General features: G+C 34.6%; 1 protein-coding gene across 1 annotated transcript; it reads left to right on the forward strand.

Annotated features, from left to right (window-relative positions):
* Positions 1 to 1424: 1424 nt before the first annotated feature.
* Positions 1425 to 12151, forward strand: LOC137400024 (alpha-(1,3)-fucosyltransferase C-like). Its single transcript, XM_068086327.1, has 3 exons — positions 1425 to 1541; positions 7532 to 8521; positions 11742 to 12151. Exons 1-3 carry the CDS (start codon positions 1466 to 1468, stop codon positions 11897 to 11899), a joined length of 1224 nt encoding a protein of 407 aa, XP_067942428.1. The 5' UTR covers positions 1425 to 1465; the 3' UTR covers positions 11900 to 12151.
* Positions 12152 to 22029: the final 9878 nt, after the last annotated feature.

Genomic DNA, 22029 nt, shown 5'->3' on the forward strand with positions numbered 1-22029 from the left:
TTTTTAGAAAGATGTTTGCGATTAACTTTGTTTAATTGGGAATGCCGACCTATCATTTTTGTAAGTCTGCTAGGGAGGTTTTAATGATAGCTTTTTGTGTGAGGTAGACAGAATAACGGTGTAGTTGTATTGTGCCAAAACACTCATGATATTGATGTAACTTAAATGTTCATTTCTTATTTAACTAATGGTCGTACCTCTTGTATTATGTGTAGAGCCCGACCCAGCGATATCCTTTGTCCTTGCCATGAATATAGTTTGATGAATCTATGCCTCTCTCTGTAGCGAGTGTCTGTGTGGCTTGGAGGGCCACTACTGCATATAGTTAATGCCTTTTTTAATAATAGTAGTGGTTTCATGTGGCCAAGTGTCTGTCATTCTTGGAAGCTATCTTCTCCTAGCTCACCACTAGCTATCTCACTCTCCACTCCTTAACACTTCCCTCTATATAACTAGGGCAAGTGCTAATATTAGATTAGTATACTATAGAATTACATGTTCCTGGTTGTCGTTAACAGTAAGTAAAGGTATAATGTTATCTGAGGTGTAGTCTGTTCAGTATCTCGGTATAGACTGACTAAGAAAAAGAAATGCACTTGCTATTATACTGTCTTGTCAAGTGTGAGTTGTCTGTCACTAGGCCAACAATATAATCACGGAGCGGCAACTCCGAATCTCAATAATTATGTGACAAGCAACCCGGCACTGCTGGAAATAGTAATGGCTAAATGAATATGAATTATTCTACTCATATCAATATGCAAAAGGCGTGTAGGGCACTTACTATCATTTTGTACAATATTATCATCATCTTAGTCATCTTTCTTTCAAAAATTAGGTGTAATTTATTTATTTTTTATATGTGCATTGAACAAAACTCTTTAAATGTATGCAAAATACTTGACTACATACTTGTACTAGTCATTTGAACTTATTTTGGGGAAAGTACAATCGACACCGTGCCCGAAACATTTAGAACTGCTTAATACATAATAGGAGTTGTGGCGACATAGTTTACTCTATTCATATGTACGTATTTCACATAGCCAACATCGTGTTAGTAATAGTTTGTTGAAAAAGAACACAACTCAGGCGAGAAAAGCGTACCTGGCATAAGGTATACTGGCATGAGTTTGTTGAAGGCGTTTCTATAATTACGATGCCTTGGTTCTACAAATAGAAACAAAATCAAGGCTGTATCGCTTTATTTTCCAATAAGCCAACCGTCATTCGCTTTCCAGCTGAGAGCGTGTTTATAAGGAGATTTAGGGTAATGTAATTCTTTCTATTGTAAATTTACTTATCCTATTCAGTACTCGATGCACAATACGTCTGCCTTTGTATTCAATCAATAGGACTGGATGATCTGATGAGTTAGGAGCTTTTATTCAGAAGTATTCATACTGACTGTATAATTAGTAGGCTAGTAACAGCGACGTCAGTGCGCGTGCTAAATGAATCGAATATGAAATCATGTCTCGTACTCTTTTTATCTCTCATTTTGTTAGTGTTAGTCGGACATGTTTTATACATTCTATCAGGTAAGAGTGAGTGATTATGAAGATTAATCCTTGATTCTACCTTTTGCTTAAACTTTTGAGAAAGGTTTAATAAAGAAGAAAGCAAATATAAATGTAACAGACTGGACAGTTGGTGTCAGACCTGCCAACCCAAGAGTGGGGCAATGCGTGAGAGTTGGCAGGTATGGTTGGTGTATAGAGATGAAGATTGCTAATGTGAATTAAAACTTATGGATATTTCGGCTAGGATGGCTTTTGGCATGAAATTTGAGCAAAAAGACAGGTTTTCCTTTTTATTTGATCACGATTTTCTATCTTCTGCATTATTAAGATGTATATTTCACTGGCTACCCATTCCCTTTTAGTATGACTTGCTTGGCAATAGTATTTTTCGTAGCATCCTGTAGACTGTTTATACTTGTCTGTTACGCCAAATAGACATGAAACCTTTTTTCCATAACCATAGTTCTTTTAAAATCCTCAAGAACTTGATGTTGAGTGATACCATCAAACCATCCTTTGCTAATATAGAGCATGAATCATAAATGGGAGTCCCTCCCATGTAGTTTCATTTTTGCTACTTAACTTAAGAGAGTTAATGAATTTCTTTAAGTGGCTTCTAAGTTGTAGTAAAGTCGTTATTGCATCTATTGTGTATAGACCTGATTTAACATTAGTGCAATCAGACATGTATAGATTCAACCTCCGTAACAGCAAGTTTATAGTTCTTAAACTGAAAACCCTTAAATTTAAAAAAACATGTTCTATAACTTGCATAGACTCGATTTATCTTTCAAAGCCTCTCAATTGTCATCAAGTTTGAAAAATGTGCTTATATGTTCATTTTCCTTTTTATGCCTTTATTTAGATTTGTTATGAATGCTTGTTTTTGCATAACGATAGGCGGGCCTGAGCACCATTTCAAAGGCTACGCTACTTTTCATTCATTTAAATATTGATTAACATAAATATACGTATTTATTCTGTAAATAGTACATCAAACTACATGTACCATTTAGTTAGCTCTCAATTCAGATCTTATAGATTCAAGACTGACTAATACTCCCTCAGTTTTTCAAAAAGTGATAAATATACCAAACATGGTACACCCATCATATCACATTAAAGTATACTTAAAGGTATCAAGTGAATTAAGGTTGGGCTTTTAGGTTCGTTCATAAAAAAAATTATGTCTAGAACCTTTTAATATGGATGCATAAGCAATTTGATCAGACCTCTCCATGTTTTTCACCGAAACTGAAGTATTTAGTTTAAAGTCTAAGTTAAAGTCTAAAAATTTTAGAGATTTTAAAATTTTTAGATTTTAAAAAGTTTTTAGATTCTAAAATCTTTAGACTTAAGTCTAAAAATTTTAGACTTTAGTCTTTTATATTTCATTTAAGACTAAATAAATAGTATTGTAATTTTATACTCATCAGTGCGTTGAACCATCCACTGTTACATTAAGCATATGTTGACATCAGCCCCAACATATGTAACAGTCCTAAGCATAGCATCATTTTGTTGTTTGTTACTAGAAAAACTAGCCTTCAGATAAAAGACGTGTTCATGTCTTTTACACGAGCTTTATTCCAGACTCCTAAGCAACTAAGACAACTAGAACATTTGTGACCACTCTTTGATAAATAGCCAACTCTAGACTTACACTCAACACCCATATACGTTTTCTTCAAGATGATTTACATCAGTTAGATAAACTATGATACAAATAACAACAATAGCAAAGAATGCCTTTCTACTTGTGTTGTCATATTGTTTACATGCATTATTTTTGGCAACTTCTGTTCAATTTTAAATCATTATCATTTCTTGGTCTATTTTTGAACTGATCAGCTTTGATAGACACTACGTACAAATCTATGTACTACTACCCTTCTAACATGGCAATATATTGCCAGAATTTCTTGGCCATAAACTTATTAGCCAAATGTTCTAAATTCAAATCAGTTTCTGCCTTTGCTGCTCATGCACTGGAGATGTCTAAAACTATCGTTAACTAGAGCAAGCGCTCTCATTGTACTATTGTTACTCCAAATTTAGCGTTTCTACACATTCTTTCATCCTAACAATTAACAACTAACTTAGAGTTAACAACTTAATTTAGTAAGTTAAGTTTAAGTAAGTTAACAACAGTTAACTTACTTAACTTACAGTTAACAACTAACTTGTAGATTATTAGCCGATGGTAATTTACCTACACACATTTACCTACCTACACATTTTATTATCTACTGTAAACTTTGATTGAATGTTCTCCGGCCAGATTATTTGTTGAGTTAGTATTTGTCACATCCTAAAGCTTCCTTACCATCTTTACCAATCAATTGTCACTTTTGTCTATGTCTATGTACATCCATTTACACGTCTATTTACTCTAATATTTGATCGACCAATTAACAAGACTACATTGTACTTCAAAGAACCATTTGCAAAGGTGTAGATAGTGTTGAACCTAACAAGATGTTTGCCCATTACGCGAGTGGCAGAAAGCTCTCACTTAATCGTTGCAAATTTATCGAACCATAGGTTGCAGAAGTGGTTCTGCAATTGAAATACTTTTCAATGTCACATGTCATGCTTGTCACACTCAGCATACACATATGTCAGCCGTGGAGAATATTAGTTACAAATAAAAACAAAAGATTATGGACACTCTGTAGCAGGTGTAATAGTTATGCTTGGAGATTTTTAGTTGCGTCGATACACAAGAACATAATTGAGGGCACTTTAGAGTACATTAATGGTATACAGCTTTGAAAAAGAGTTATTATTCTCTGATGCCCATATTTGTGTGATTTATTACTTTATCAGCTTGCGGCATCTTAGTACGTATTAATTATTAAGAAGTATTTGAGGAAAATCTTTTGTAACTCAAAGATATTCCCATATAATTTTTTACAATTGCCACACTTTTACAGCTGCTGAAGAACTTTTCGCAGATGTGCTTTTGAAAATACAACTGGTCCGTTTCAACAGTGTGCCAATTCTTTAAAAAGCTACCACTAGCTTCTAAAGGATTCTAAAGAGACTAAATGCAGACCTAGTTATCTCAGCTCAGCTATGTAACATAGAGTGACACACTATTCTTTAAACAACCAGGTCATGATTGTTTGGTCTACATAAGAGTGTATAACAAATTGTTATTTCCACAAACAACAATTTTTAAAAGATTCTTTCTAGTTATTGTAGAAAGAACAAAGCATAGGCAGACACCAAAAAGCGTTCTGTGTTTTTATACGGGTCTGCAGGTAGCCGCCCTAGGCACCAGTTTTTGCCTATCCTGACCTACAAAGTTTTACATTCGTGGCTTTTAAGACTAAGTTCTTCAGAGTGCAGGCTATTTTGTATCTACACTCGATATTGACAGACTTTTAATAAACCCTTTGGGCCAACCATCATCATTACTTTAATTTTTTGTTTTTATAATATATATATGGATAACCAAAGTATCCTTCATTTTTTCGTGACGTCGTTTTATCGTTGTCTGTCATCTTTATGGACAAACTTTGTCGCTAAAAATACAAAGCTTCTGCAATTAATTATTGCAAACAATGCTTTTGTTTGCAAAGCTTTTATTTTAGTATCAAAACAGCACCGAAAAATACTATTAATCAAGAAAATGACGATCGTTTTCTACAAAGATGGTGGCTTTTTCGCGGACGAGCATATGTGCAAATGGGGGTGATGACGTAAAAAAACGATGGTTGCTTTTTTTATTTAAACGTAATTTTCTGATAATTTTTTTTGCACAGTTGCGTGTACTCCATGAGCTGAAGAACTGCTAGGTTGTTCGCAAATGAAAATGAATGCTAGGTTGCGCCTCTTTTTGCCTGCAAATAGAGGCGCAAATAATATTATATTTTATACTAATATTATTTCAATAAAGATTAACTAACTAATGAAAATAAGTTTTGCTCTTTTTGAAAGGTTCATAAACATTTTGGCCATTTATGCAACAGTAACAGACAGAGCACACTACCAAGTTGTAAAAGGCTTTCTGCCCATAGATGTACCACATACTGAGCAATTATTTGACACTATCAACTATAGCTGTGGAAGTTATTTTATGGAAATCGACAATGCCAGGAGTATTTTGTAGACAAACTGAAGCAAATAAAAACATTCAACTGCTGGGCAATGAAATATGTGCCCTTTTCCTAAGTACTCCACATTCGATGAAACAATTGTGTTGGTTAGTCTACCACATTTCGTCACAATAGCCCACCTAGTTTGAGGGAGCAGCTGTAACTCTACAGCTTATGACTAATGGTTCTTTGACACTACTCTTCAAGCTGGTAAAAAATTCGGAGAAGATTAAGGTTACTTCACAAACATAATTAGCTAGAAGGTTAGACGTAATTAACATTGTGACAGCTAACCAAATGGTATCAGAATCATGGAGTGAAGTTTTACCTTAAAGGAGCAATTAGGATGTATTCAGTCATGGGTACTTTGTGGTGAGTGCTTTTTTTATTGCTTGTATGGAAATGCTTCCAATTTTCGTACTTTAAAAAATATAGCATATTAATTAATCGAACTTTGGTCTTGCAAACAATGTGAAGTAAGATCAGGTTTATTGCCTGTTCATCAATCAAGCAAAGCATGCCTTCATGAGTGACGTACTACTAAAAACTTAGTATTATTTTGTACTAAACAAGAACTTTTTCAAAGACAAGATTGTTTTAGTGTGATTGGGAAAGCAGTCTGTCGAGATATTATTAGTTTTCTTTATGCACTTGACCCCCGGGTTACAGCATTGACAGCATTGACCCCGGGTTACAGCATTCCTGTCTCACGGTTTTTTGCTTTTCAATGTGGAACATGAAGTTTGCCAGCCCCTCGTTGCAGCGTTGTCTTCGGCATAACATCAACAAAAATTTCTTTCGAAATTTAAATTTAGCGATCAGTGCTCTGCATACGTCGGAGTCGCTAAAATGCTGGTATGTTACTCTCCGAAATCTCTCTCAAAAACGCCTTAAAGATGTATGATGCTCTCTCAGTTCTACATTATTTGTGTTTCGTAAGATGATTAATTGAGACGATGACATAATTAAAGTTTAGTTTAGTAGAATACACACTAAAACTTAGCTGTAAATGCTCATGTAGTGAACTAAATTAATTAAAGTTGAATTCAAATTTTATGTTCTCCGTCTGTCTCTAAGGTAAAAACTTCATGCAGTACGTACTGTACATGGTAATGTTACATTTTATTGCAAATCCTAACCACTAAATAGGGAGTTATAGTTAATAAGGTTAATATACTATTTTGTTACTAATTTTTAATGTGCATTGCGTATATAAAATTTGGAATCTTTTCTTACAGGAAGGGGAGGAGTGTTTTTATTCGATAATTACTATACCCCTCTATATGACATTTGCTAATAAGAAGGGCTGATAACTATATAACTTTATCACTGACTTCCTTGCAGCTCTCTTTCCACTTTCTTTTGCCTTCTGTTCTGTCTAGTTCCTTCAACTTTATGTTACACTTCACTACATCTTTGTATCTCAGTCTGGGTCTGCATGAAAAGAGGAATCAGGGCAAAACCAGAGTCTAGACTGAGATACAAAGATGTAGCAAAGCGTAACATAAAGTCGAAGGAAGTAGACAAAACACACAAGAGAAAGTGAAAAATAGAGCTTTATGTTTGTTCCTTATCACCTCAGCCACCATGTTCTTCTTTGTCTATCTTAATAAACTAACATAGAGAATGCTATTAGTGCTATGGTTGTAGTTAATCCTTTTTCATTTAAGATTGTGTTCTTTCTATTTAAACATTGGTTATGCACTTGACTTTTTTTAAACTAAAATAATAACGGCTGTTTTCTCCTTTTGTGTAGCGACAAGTTCATTATAATTTGTAAAAATATGATGTTATTTGCACTGGTTAATGTCATACATATGACTCTCTCCAAAGTGTGTGCCTTGAGACGTACTAACAGCTTCTACTCATTCAAATGTTTTCTACTCCTTCATGCTTTTGTTAAAGGTCAAACAAATGTTGTCTACATTCGTGCTGTTCTTCAAAGGAGTCCAACATATGTGACCATCTTGCCCAAAAATCACTCTACACATGAAAAGCCAACAATTCACCAAACTGCTGTTCGAATCGTCCGGCGAATGAATGGTTACAAAGCAAGGCGAGCCGCCTATCTTATCAATTGCGGGCAGTATAGGTGCCGAGTAGAATCGGGAACTTCTTCTAACGGAGCAGACATTGCATTTTTTAATGAACAGGATGTGGACTTTTACAAAAAACCACCAAAAAAGAACCAACATGTGCTTTGGGCTTTCCAATCCAAAGAACCACAAAACCACATTTATGAAGCGATGAATGAGGAGTGGGATGGTCTTTTTAATTACTCTATTACATATGTTCGACAGAGTGATGGGGTCTTCTTTAATTTTAGAGATCGTGTTGTGGCAAAGTTACCGCCCGCCCAGATAAACTTCGCAATGAGATATACAAATAAAAAGCCAAGAGCTCTGTGGTTTGTGTCACATTGCTTGAACCGATGGACGAAGCATCGCGTATGGAGTGCTCGAGTAGAATACGTTCAAGAACTGTTAAAATATATGCAAGTTGATGTTTTTACGAGGTCATCAACCTGCAGAACGCAATTGGGTAGTCTAATAAAAAGATTGCCTACTGGGGGCCAACCTGCATTAACATCATATACGTTCTATTTATCATTTGAAAGCACCATATGCACAGATTATATTACCGAAAAGTTCTGGAAAGTTCTAGAAACAAGTGGACAGACGATTCCCGTAGCTTTAGGAGGTAGGTCAATAGAGGAATACGAGAGAATTGCTCCACCAAATAGCTTTATACACGTGAGAAACTTTACGTCACCAGAAGCTTTGGCCAAACATCTCAAGTACGTAGCAGAGAATGACGATGCTTTTAATTACTATCATGAGTGGAGAAACAACCATGTGATACAAAAGAAGTTGAAGACAATCAGATACATGGGAGGTAAGAAAACGCTACAGTTTTCTTTTTCATAATTTTCTATCGATAGCCTTTTTTCCTTTTTCTTCTTTCTGAGTTTTCTTAACCTCTCTTTAAACCTCTCTCTGAGCCTTGTCTTTGTCTCTCAATTAGCGTTGTCTTTGATTCAATTGTTTTTTTACTAATAGGCTAATTAACCCTGTACATGAGTGTTTATTTGTTATTGTTTTAATTAATATTATAGAGTGCTGTTTCTTTACGGCTAACAGCAAACTTTAGTTTCTTCTGAAATGCTTCAATGATTTTAAAACTTCTGGCTTAACTAATTGTATCAGCTTATTAAGAACATCATGTAATAATACGCATCTACTATAGCAGTAATCAGGTGGATTAGTTGCACTATCATGCTATGATTTTGATGATAAATACATGTATGTTCATAAAATATACATACCATGAATAATAGGCAGAGAACATCATGTTATAGCTTAAATGATATACATATACATACCAGTAATCATGATAGGTGGAGTATCATAATATAGCTTAGATGATATACATATTTGTAATCATAGGTGGATATCATGTTATACCTTAGATGATATACATACTAGTAATCATAGGTAGAGTATCATGATATAGATTAGATGATATACATACCTGTAATTTTAGGTAGAGTATCATATTATACCTTGGATGATATACATACCTGCAATCATAAGTAGAATATCATGTTATACCTTAGATGATATACATACCTGTAATCATAGGTAGAGTATCATGTTATACGTTAGATCATATACATACTAGTAATCATAGATAGAGTATCATGTTATACCTTAGATGATAAACATACCTGTAATCATAGGTAGAGTATCATGTTATACCTTAGATGATATACATACCTGTAATTATAGGTAGAGTATCATGTTATACGTTAGATCATATACATACTAGTAATCATAGATAGAGTATCATGTTATACCTTAGATGATATACATACCTGTAATCATAGGTAGAGTATCATGTTATACCTTAGATGATATACATATCTGTAATCATAGGTAGAGTATCATGTTATACCTTAGATGATATACATACCTGTAATCATAGGTAGAGTATCATGTTATACCTTAGATTATATGCATACCTGTAATCATAGGTATAGAGTATCATGTTATACCTTAGATGATATACATACCAGTAATCATAGGTAGAGTATCATGTTATACCTTAGATGATATACATACCAGTAATCATAGGTAGACTATCATGTTATAGATTAGATGATATACATACCTGTAATCATAGGTATAGAGTATCATGTTATACCTTAGATGATATGCATACCTGTAATCATAGGTATAGAGTATCATGTTATACCTTAGATGATATACATACCAGTAATCATAGGTAGAGTATCATGATATGGCTTACTGTCGGTAGGTTTGGCAGACTACAGCTGCTTTGACATTTTGTTCTATCTTAAGGTCAAGGTTGGCTAACATCTGCTTTAAGTTACTACCGTCAAGGTCAATTTGGTTTGTTCTGGCTGTTTGATGTCCAGCATGGCTGTCAACTGTCCTGATCATTACGATGACACCTCACTCCATATCACCTCACCCCTCTTTTACTGGGTTTCCATGCTTCAAATGGATTCGGAGTTGACCTCTACCGACGAATTCTCACCTTACCGTTTCAACAATTCGGATTTGCACTCTATCAGTTTTTCCAAGGCTAGCGAAGTACTTTTCAAAATAGAATTTGTTAAGTAGACTTGATTTTGGGTACACAGTCAATTTTCAATTTACGTATCGTAAACTTGTTGCACTAACTCAGCCAGGATGCCCGATCAGAATTTGTTCTTTCATTTTTGCTGCCCTCTAACTTAAAAAAATACAACCAAATTCCCTACTTGTTGTACAGTTGTTACTTCAAAGGTTGCATGGATGACAGTCACTTGTAGTAAAAAAACATTTAAATCCTAGAAGTTAAGCCTAGGAAGAGGTCAGCACTAGTGCAACGGGAATCTGTATAATCGGTAGGTTCAGCTATTAATAAGGTAATAAAATAAATAAAAAGGTAATTATTTCATCATCATCGTACGAGCAACCCTCATTGGCAATAGTAGTTAGAAAATACCCACTTTGTGGTATGATGAAAATGCTCTGAATTTCTTACCTTTTTTGGGGAGAGCTTTGCCAGGTATCAATTCGAGTTCATCAGCGGTGAACGTTTATGTCACATTAAATAGTAGTCTCACTGCGAATGCCTTTGCACAAAATTAGTGAAATGAAATGACGTCGATTCCATTGGGATTTTACTGGTTCTATGATTCAGAGGGAAAGAAACTCCGAAACCATTCGAAGAATGGAAACCCATTAAAATCTCAGAGTGCCTCACTTCTCAATAGCTAAATATTAATCGTGATACAGGCGGGGTTTAACATAAATTTTACAACAATTTATACAAAGACTAGGGAAATGCCTGGCATTGCACAGGTAATAAAATAATTACCTAATGCATATGAGTAACCTACCTGGAAAGCTAGATCTTTACTAAAATCTTTACTAAAACAATACCTGCATTTTGGGCCAGCTTAACAATCGTTACGCGTAACAATCAACGTGATAGTTATTAACCCCAGTCAAGCGCTTCAAGTTTGAGTTGTCTTAAATCTTAACCAATGTAATAACTAATTGCTTAATGAATCCGCTGTACACCACGTAACTTAACTTGATGACAAGCGGATCTTTTATCAATAGATTTTAATCGCTATAACTGGACGTAGGGTTTAATAAAAAGTCAAGACAAACACTGATCTGTATATATACGGTATAGAAGTAACCTATTAGCCTATGATCCTCTTAGATTAAGAACTAGATCTGCGAAATAAACATAACTGGACTAAGTTGTTTTTGTTCGAAGGTGACACGGTTGAAAGTGATTCAGAAAAAATGTTTTGTTTGCATGATGTCACCACAACAGTTTCTCTTCCATTACGACCTCAACAGACTGCTTTTTTCAGGTAACCTGAAAATTGCTTTTAGGTGAAGCAATACCAGGTAACCTGGTATGGCTTTTCCTAAAAAGTAAGAAGTTGCTTTGCCTGTATGTAAGAAATGGGAGGGTGTTAGAAAATAACCTGCAGTTTTTTAATTTTTGTAATATTTTATTGTAGTGTTAAGGTCAAGGATATTTATTCTGTTTTGTTGAGGTCAAGAGTAATTGATACATTTTGTAGATTACTATTGCTACTACTGCGTGCGAGCCCATGAGCGGCCAAAGAATGTCTGGCAGACGTTCAGCACAGATTTTAGTGCCGAACAGTGTCTTGATGTCTCTACACCTGATCTCTACTGTCCCTATTACAATATCTCATGCGAGAGCCAGAATCTGTGATATATCGCTTTTTTTCAATTGGTAAAATCTCTTTCATAGTTAGTATGCAGGCCTCAATGCTTTTTGGTAACTTAATGCTTTTCTATTTTAATTTTGTTTCATGTTTATTTCTGTTAGTATTTTCTAATTTGTTAAAAAATTTTGTCAATCAGGGATAGATATGCTTAAACGACATGTAATAAGTATATTACTTTTGAGGCAACTGAAAGCACCAAATGCTATTTATGTATATTATAGCTTGATGGCCAAACAATATATAATTTGTTAACATATTATTAAGAAGAATTAGGTCCCAAGGTGTAAATATCATGGCCGCAAGTTCAAAGGTACCTTGCTAGCAAGGAGGATAACAGAATTATAAAAAAACAGTACCTCATGAATAGTTGTTTTTTTTTCTTTATGCAAGGGAAGCTGGAGAAGAAAGCAAAAATATGCATTTTATAAGAAAAGCTGTTAGTGGGGCAAACCACTTCATTTTAATCCTTAGCAATCGCATTACAGAATAAGTTTCAGCCATTTATTAAAGGTTGACTTGCAACAAAGTTCACATTACCGTTATTTGATATGAAAAGATTCACCATGTCTTACTCTCCTGTGTTGTAGGTGCAAAATATGTGGAAAGGTGATTACAAGCTCTTAAAAGCTCAAAAACGAACAGAAAATCGCAGCCACACGAGACCGCTGTAGTTTAGAATCCCTTTCCAAAACGGCTCAAATGTGATGTAGTTGTGAAAGATGGTTTCTGTTTACACTTTCTTGCAACCTTATTCGTCGAAATATTTTCACAAATACACTTCACGCATTCAATAAAACTATGTCTATTGTTCTTACGCGTCTGTTTTATCGTCACCGTAATGCTGTCACTTTTAGCAGGATATCTTATAACTTACCGTAGAAATTCATTAAACTTTTTAACCTTAGCTCGAAGGAGTACATATCATTGTCTGATAATCATGACGAGCCTGTTGGTCACCTGTGATAATCGAAAAGTGCTGCAAAAACTATTTGCGAAGTATTGGGTCACATGATCAAATTACGGCTTGCCAATTAGACCAGGCCGAAACAAAACTGTAAAGTAGCGAGCATCTATATTTGATACGGGGTCTTCGGTAAAACCCGAAGTGTTTGTCATAAACTAGTACAACGATAAGTTTTATATTGAGCTTTATATTGGCCTTTCAATTCATGTGAGAACATACGTGACAAGACGATAACCAAAATAATAAATCAAAATAAAGAGATTCCAATCTACGGCGGCTTTTCGTTTTTGAGCTTTTAAGAGCTTGTAATCACATTTCCACATATTTGGCACCTACAACACAACAGAGTAAGACATGGTGAATCTTTTGATACCAAATAACTGTAATGTGAATTTTGTTGCAAGTCAACCTTTAAGGTAGGTTCAAGAAGTAGCTGAAACATGTAAAGAAATAGTGGTGTAGAAATACCTTGTGGCTCAGTCTTCTAAAACCAAGGTTCTGAATAAGTAACCCTTGATTATTGTAATTATTCTGTGATATAATTGTGGTTGCGTTGTTATCAAACCCAACTTTTTCCAAGTAAGATTCTATTTCATTTTTGGCTGTTGCCTGTCATTGGGATCCTTTGAAAGTTCGCAAAATTGATTTTACAATCTTTATCTTTCCAATCGAGCAAGTGTAAATCACGGGCTAGCCGGGTCACGCAAGATTTTCGCCACGCATATACAAAACAAAAACAACAGGGTAGACACACTTTTCGCGGTCTTCCGCACGAATATTCAAAAATACTAACAGATGTCAATTCTATCGGCTAAACACAACCTACTAATGGATGAGCAACCTATTAATGTATCCGAATACCTCATATAAAATAAGCCAACCATGTTACATAATGGTTAATACCCACTTTTTCTCTGGAAATATGCCTGCCCGCAGTTTTTGGCCAAGAATAACCAGGGTTCATTATACACCAAAATGTTTCTCACGGGTTCCGGAGGTAGCCCGTACTGTAAATACTAGGACAAAGATAATTTCAATACTGTTCTGTTTTTAGCTGCACTACCAAATGTGAAAACTTTCTAAATTTTCACAACATTTTTACACCTATATAGATTATTACGTAGTCCAAAGACAAGTCCGTTGAGGTAGAGTATTGCCCCTATGGCATCACTTGAATACTAGAAAGCTTGAAAAGCACAGCGCCAGACTTTCTGGTGTGGTTCTCATATCAAGGTTTGCGTCAGATGAAGGTGAGGACACCTGTGACAATTAAAAATTTCAGCTGATAGTAGGAGAAAGTTCCAGAAAGGGATGTGAGAATGCTTAAAAACGAATTTAGCATTAGCAGCTGACAAGAGAAGTGCCTGAAGCAGGGTGCTGATAATCTACCATGTCTCCTTAATATGCTCGGTGTTTGTTGGATATTAAAAGTCACAAACACAGCCTATCATCACTATTTACATATAGATCCAACTTTGTAATTGAAAAGCTCTAAAAAAATCTTAACTTCTGTCAGTTAACTTTAGTCAAATTTAACTAGAGATTCCACTGTCAAACAGCCCATGACCAAAGTGATAATGGAAAAAAGAAAGGGTACTGCTAAAGACGAACTGTAAAGAGATTGGCTGGCAAGGCAGGTTGGTCAACGCGTCGACGAAGGACAATGATGTCATTGTGTTGTAGTTGGCGAGGTAAATTTATAACAAAGTCATTTAAGTTCTGAGGGAAATTGGTGATATGACCTCTGAACCCAAATTGGCCACTATGCGGCATATTGATATTGTAGGATTAAACTTAGCAATGAGTTACTGTTTTATAAGTGTAAGAGTAGATAACAATTCAACTGATGGACCTGGGTCCATATTGTTGGCTGCACTGAATTTATTAACAGTGTCAGGTCTAACTTGTTGGCACGCATGACATACTTGTATTTGAGCATTGTATGTAATGAAATGTTTCTCATTACATCCAGTACATGTGAGCTGTGATATGTTGTTGTCAAGTCTGCCTAGAAAGTTGTTAGCAGTTCTTGAAAATCAAGACAATCTAAAGATTGAAAGTGAGGAGTGTGATGGAGGGGGCAGCATTGGGAGGAAAAATATTGTTTTGTGCAATATTTTCATGGTCAATGATGTCCATAAAATCATGATCATCATCTGGAAACAAAGGGGCTGCCAAGTCCATGTCATTTACATCGCCTGCAACATCTAAGGAGTTCTTTGAATCAGATGAGTTGTTGTTATTAATTTGAGTAGCGTGTTGTTGAACATTAGCATTTGATGTTGATGGTTGCTGTGAGGACCTTCTATTTATTCTCCTATTGAGCTTTAGTAATTGAAAGACACGTGGACGGCCACTGCGTTGGCCACGACGTGGTGTTCTGGGAAATTGTATGTCCATGATAGTTGTCAAGTTGTTTTGAAATTAAATTCAAAAAGTCAATTATGCAAAACAAAAGGTTTTATAAAAATTACACCTAATCTACTACTTTCTCAAACCTATGTTTTACAACAATAAAATAAATATTAATTAAAGCTGTCGGCCTAATCTACTGTACTGTATGTAATTTAACAACAGCAATAATGAAATATGTTTATTATATTTCTGAAATGCAATATTAGAAGTTAACTGGCAAGCTGCCGTGTAATATACACAGTTTGAATGTTGGTTGTGTTGAATGTAGAATGGTTTTGATAGCGATCTGTAACAAAAAGCGAGCATCAGCATTCACGCGTCTGGAAGTTTTCCGCAAACTGGAGCAAAATAAAAAAATGTTCTCGTCATTAAGGGGCATTGTAGTTCAGCCCTAGCTTGTACATAAGATGTAAAGAATTTTGGCTAATGTTCTAAATAATTTAATAAAACCTTCGGTAATTGGAAAAAAAAAAAACATAGGCTGATAAACTGTGTACCACAATTTCGCACCTGTAAATCGATCTACGCCTCAAACGGTCTACGCTTAATACAGAAACCTTCGGATAAATAAATTCGAATTATTATTCTTATAATTAAATCTTATATTAATTTTATAAAATTGAATATTTATCCTTATAATTAAATATTTTTGCAAGATATTAAAACGGAAAGACATTAGAAACCTTTGGCAATTGGACAATGCCACAGACTGGTGAAATGTGCACGTTTTTCTTGTGAAATGCGCACAACCTAATGGTTCTACTCTCTGTTACACGGCCTTATCGGCCTTTCGTTGGCCGGTCTTAATTTTGATTAAAAAAGGCTTGTCATGGTTTTAATGGCAATTTTAGGCCAAATTAATCTGCCTATTCATGTATAATCTGATCAGATGGGTTAGTTTTAGGATATGTCTACAAATTTAAAAGACTCGGTAACATATTTAAATAGGTTTATATGTGTTATGTATCGTTATTATAATTAAACGATTCCATAGAAAAATAGTTAAATTTGTGGATGAGATTTCGGTACAAGGGTTTGCGAAGGCCTTTCATGAATAATTTTTGTGAGTTGTGTGCATATGTGCATTTATCATAAAGCTCTCAAACAATTGCTTCGCTCGTGTTTGGTCGTGGGACGAAGAAGTCTTGAACACAATAATGATCCATTGATGTACCATAATTCATCAAATAAATACTTAACAAACTATGAAATAATAACAAATAGCGTTTATAGTTTAAGCTGTCTCATAATTATGATCTCCACTGTAAAGCAGAAAATTTTTTCAACACTTATTAACACTTTTCATTACAAATAGAAGTGTGTATTTGCATAAAATCGGAAACTTTATTGACCATACAGAATCTATTCATAACCGAAGAACAAAAGACCTATTGAAATTCTTTAGAATTGTGGCTAGCTATACAGAGGCGCTTTTATCAATCGTTAGACCAACAACGAGTAATGCAGACAGACTGTTTCAGTATCTTCTATGCTTTAAGCTACGGAGCATGAGCACTCCGTGTAAGATATGGAAACGTACACTCACTATATGTTTAATAGTAATTGGATCAGCGATAGCATTTCAACTAGCAGGTAAGGTTCTGTATTATACTTGTTCATTCAACTGACCAGTTAGTTTCTTCTACTAGCCAGTAGAATGACTGCAAGTAATACAAATAGATTATTTCAATACCTGTGTCACCAAGGCAGAACAACGAGTAACGTTACATGAGATCGGTTTTGAAAAAAGCGATTCTAGTTTGGTGACTGAATCGCTGGCAACATGCGCTGAGAAACCCCAAGTGTAAGCAAGCCCTCGAAGATCGAGTATGACGTCTGCTTAGCTTACTGCGAACAGAGACTGTGCGTGTTGTTAAGAGCATTATTACACAAGCTATGGCTCTGTGATCTTGTCTGAACATGTCTGAGTCCCGTAGCAAGGAAGTCTCAATGGCTGGAGACATGCCCAGTTACCGAGAGCAATATAAGGTCGAATGTCATTCGGTGGCCATTTTGGGAATTAGGCCCCAACTAGTGTTTGCAAGGCGAGCATTTCAGACCCCTAGGCTACAGTTGCTCTCTCATCCCCTTGACTGGTAAAACCTGAATAATAAACTAAAATAGCGTCACTGCATTTTTGTCATGACAGAGTTTGGACAGTGTTTTAGCGTAAGCATGACACTACCGGCCTTAAAGGTTGACTTGCAATAAAATTCACATGACAGTTATCAAAAGATTCACCAAGTCTTACTCTGCTGTGTTGTAGGTGCAAAATATGTGGAAATGTGAGCTTTGTATTGGCCTTTAATATCACATGATAACATCGCGTGTCAAAAAAATAACCACAATGTTTGAGTACGTCATCGAAGTAAAAAGATTCTAAACTACGGCGTTTTCGTGATGGCGGCGATTAACTGTTTGTTTTTGAGCTTTTAAGAGCTGGTAATCACATTTCCACCTATTTGGCACCTACAACACAACAGAGTAAGACATGGTGAATCTTTTGATACCAAATAACTGCAATGTGAATTTTGTTGCAAGTCAACCTTTAAGGTGAATAGAACTTAGCTCACCTACACATCTGCTATGACAATGTGACGGCCGATTTCTGTATGCTTTTGCTTCTGTGATATTTGTTAACCAAGTTCTTGGCATCATATTATTTGACTGCTGCTTTGTAGCTGTTAACATAACAGAAAAACCAGCTGTGCGTAGCTACTTTGAGGCGTCAGCTATCTACTTCTACTCTGCATATTAGATAATAACCTTTTCATATAGACAACAGAAAACAACAGTTAAACACTTCTACAATTAATGTTACTGACTCTTACAATTAATGCTATGATGTCATTACTGTGTTAGAGAGTGCTCTTAAAAGCACCTTCACTATCATCGCTGACCTAGTCAGGAGTATTTATGTTTAAATAATCACATTATTTCTGTTAAACAATAACAACTGTAAACATTTTGACAAATTATATTCTAATAAATCATAAAGTTAAAATTAAAAAAGGCAAATAAACAAATAACTTCATTTAATTGAATTTTAAGTGAAAATACAAAAATAAAAAAGCAAAAGATAAAAATTTTCATTAAGTAAAGAAATAATATGTATATACATAATATTGTATTATATCTATTGTGTATACACAAATCATGTATTATTATTAATACATAATAACACACGATGTAATACATAATATATATAATACATGATAGTATGTAGTATATAAACACTATTGTGTGCTTAGTTTTTATTGAGCAATATCAAAACAATTTTTTTTTCACAAATCCATGAACAAAGTAAAAACTATAATTAATTTTGTAACAATAAAATGGTTTGAACAATAGCATTGCGCAGGTATAACGTTGTGTAGGTTTTATCAAACTCTGTATACTCCATTACACTATTCAGTACGCACTTGAGGAAAAAAGCTTCTCAAATTATGTTCATGGTTAAAAGAATTTATTTGGTTATCTGAGTCAACCAACTTTTTGCATTAAGGATCAACTTAAAGCTGATCTCTAAAACTCTTGAATGTTGTGTAAACTTTAGTATTAACTCAACAACTGATGGCTGTCTTATGCATTTGAGAATAACTAAACGCTTCCAACCATAGAGAGTAAATAGCTGCAACTATTATTATAATAAATATTTATTATAATAATAAACATATTTTTATTTTATTAATAAAAAAACAAACGGTTTTAGTATAAAGCTTGTGTAGCTAGCAGAAGAAGCTTTCTAGCTTTGTCTATTTTTGATATTAATATATATACTAATATATATATATATATATTTTTTCATTACCAAGAATTTCAATCAGTATGTCATTGAAAACTATGTAATGTGCTGCCAGCATTCATTTTTAATTTACTGATCGGTTGTAATATTTTGGTATTTTTGGCGATTTCTCAAGAAGCCTTAGTCCAATTGACTTGGAACTTTAGAACTACACTAAAGACATCTAACGCACGAAGTGACCAAAATTTCGTCATTCCATTTGAACTGTTTTCCGAAAAATAAAACACACCTGCAGCCGAGTTTACTGGGGTGTAGGATCGGGTAGGAAAACATTTTTCTGATGTGCCAAGGCTTCAAAATGTTAATCATTGGATGATTTCATTCAATAATATCACAACTTCGTACTAGCTAAATATTATGAGCGCAATCGAACTCATTAGCAATCATGTTTACGCCTACGACCAGAGGACATTTTCTGGGTTTGGCTGGTGTGCCACCGAGGAGTATTTAAAAGCTCTAACTAGATGCAATGACCGCTTTCCATTGTCCTCATTAGTCTCCCTTGTTTCATCATCCATATTTTCACCACTACCAGTTACATGTATATCCTAATCAATGCGCGTATCCCATGACATAGGACGCAAAGGAAACTGTAAGTCATCAACTTGTCTATCCATAGCATCGACTTTACCTGCTTCATTAAATACTAGAGTTATTCCATCTGTACATTTAAGAAATGACCGACCTAGTACAGATATGCCATATCACAGCTCTTTTATTACAACTCGAATGCATGCAATTAGGCCTATACAATCAATATTTAGCTATGGTATGGCGCAGTCATATGCAAGTGAAATATTTTGTGCTGATCTGCTTGACTTGTTTATAACTAAGACGACAGCGTCTAAAAGGTAGACAGACAAGCTAATCAGCGTAACTATCGACTTAGGCTACACAAGAAAAAAGCGTTTCAGTGAACAAAAGTTTGGTTTGATTATTAGCAATGGTATCCAGTCAAAGGTCAACCAGTGATTATAATTGACTTTCAAATAACCAACTGATAGGAAATATGTTCCAATGTTCCACTGCACTGTTCCACAGAATGCTTGAGCCTTGCCAACTAGCAGGTTAACACATGCGACACAAGCCACTGCTAAAACTAAACTTCATAATAATAGTAGACATTGTCAATCGGTCTGATCGCAATGCAGTAGCATGCTTTTGCTTTCTCTGTTTTCATTTTTACTATTAATCAAAAATGTTTTTTCACTGACAAACCAGAGAAACATTTTCATATATGGCTCACATAGGTTTTTTCTTATAGGTCTACTCACATTGATCTACTCACATAGATCTACTCACATAGATTTACTTGCATAGATCTACTCACATAGATCTACTCACATAGATTTACTTGCACAGATCTACTCACATAAATTTAGTTGCATAGATCTATTTTTATAGATTTACTCACATAGATTTACTTGCATAGATTTACTCACATAGATCTACTCACATAGATTTACTTGCATAGATTTACTCACATAGATTTACTCACAGATTTATTCACATAGATTTACTCACATAAATTTACTATCATAGATTTACTATCATAGAGTTACTCAACTGAATTTACTCGCATAGATTTACTCACAGAGATTTAGTTGCCTAGATCTACTCACATAAATTTATTCACATAGATTTACTTGTATAGATTTACTATCATAGAGTTACTCAACTGAATTTACTCGCATAGATTTACTCACAGAGATTTACTCGCCTAGATCTACTCACATAGATTTATTCACATAGATTTACTTGTATAGATTTATTGAAATCTCGGGGAGGGTATCCGACACTCTCCTGTACCCCAGTCAAGGCAACAACTTTCTTAACTGTACAAATGTGAAGATTATGCAACTGAAATATAAGCACCTCTAGTGTACCACAATCTAGTGTACACAATCTAGTACACACTCTGTGTATAGAGTCCCTTAGTTTTACACTCTGCTATGTATATAGTTAGTGAAATCGCATCATGTTCAACTGTATATCACCTCTCTATACTGAGTATAAAATCAGTAATATAGTCAATCATTGACTTGTGAGCATTTCAACAGACGAACTTTTTGACGAGGTGTAAAATTTCAGCAATAATTTGACTCGAAAAAGTAAAAAAATGACCAAAAATATATAAACTAACTTGACTTTGAATTTGTCTAGTTAGTTTAGATTAGAGTAAGTTATACCTCGTATATCTGAACCTTCTCATCGCCTAGCTTACGCTTTCGCACCTCAATAAAACAACAACTACAGCGGGCTTTATTGATTATCATTACTTCATTAATTTATTTGTTTTTGAGATTTGTTTTACAAATTTTTTCAGTTTCAACTTCAATTTTAAATTTCAATTCACATTTAACTTTGTTTTAATAGCATGAGTATTTCTTCGGAGTATTAATTGTTAAACTTTTGTGCTCTAAAACACATGAAATAAAATACACTGCGTTCTTATAAAAATTTTACTACAACAGTTACGAAGCTGGTTTAGAAATAAATAAACTTTGAATGTAAAGGCTTGCTTTATTAACAAGACGCACAGCCGTTAAAACTTGCGCATGTTACAGTAAACACACAGGGCAAGCGCCCATAGCATAAGAATAAGTATTAGTGTCAGTGGCTTTCGACTTTGTGTGAAAGGAAAACACGCTTTATTTGCTGGTAAAATTGCAATGTCGTTTGGCTTATAATTAAATCTACTCATTGTTGGTTCACTGTTGGTTAGAATAAAGCCTGCTTATAATTTGAACAGTAGTTTAATTTTGTAAGGCGAGATCTCAATCCATTGTATTATGTTGTGTGGCTTTAATGCTTGTGCATAAAATTAATAAGGATCTTCAGAATTAAACTCTGGCTTACATCGCTGACACGCATTAATGTAAAGATTTCTAGCGCTGCCTGCGAGTTAAACCAAAACGTTTCATTAGCAC

Source organism: Watersipora subatra, chromosome 7 (assembly GCF_963576615.1).
Source record: "Watersipora subatra chromosome 7, tzWatSuba1.1, whole genome shotgun sequence".
In the NCBI taxonomy this organism is placed as follows: domain Eukaryota; kingdom Metazoa; phylum Bryozoa; class Gymnolaemata; order Cheilostomatida; family Watersiporidae; genus Watersipora; species Watersipora subatra.

Excerpts from the sequence above, each read along its gene's own strand:
- LOC137400024 (XM_068086327.1), top strand. The coding sequence starts at position 1,466 with ATGAAATCATGTCTCGTACTCTTTTTATCTCTCATTTTGTTAGTGTTA. Across the intron at positions 1,542-7,531 it reads TGTTTTATACATTCTATCAG|GTCAAACAAATGTTGTCTAC; the intron begins GTAAGAGTGAGT and ends CTTTTGTTAAAG. Across the intron at positions 8,522-11,741 it reads GACAATCAGATACATGGGAG|ATTACTATTGCTACTACTGC; the intron begins GTAAGAAAACGC and ends TACATTTTGTAG.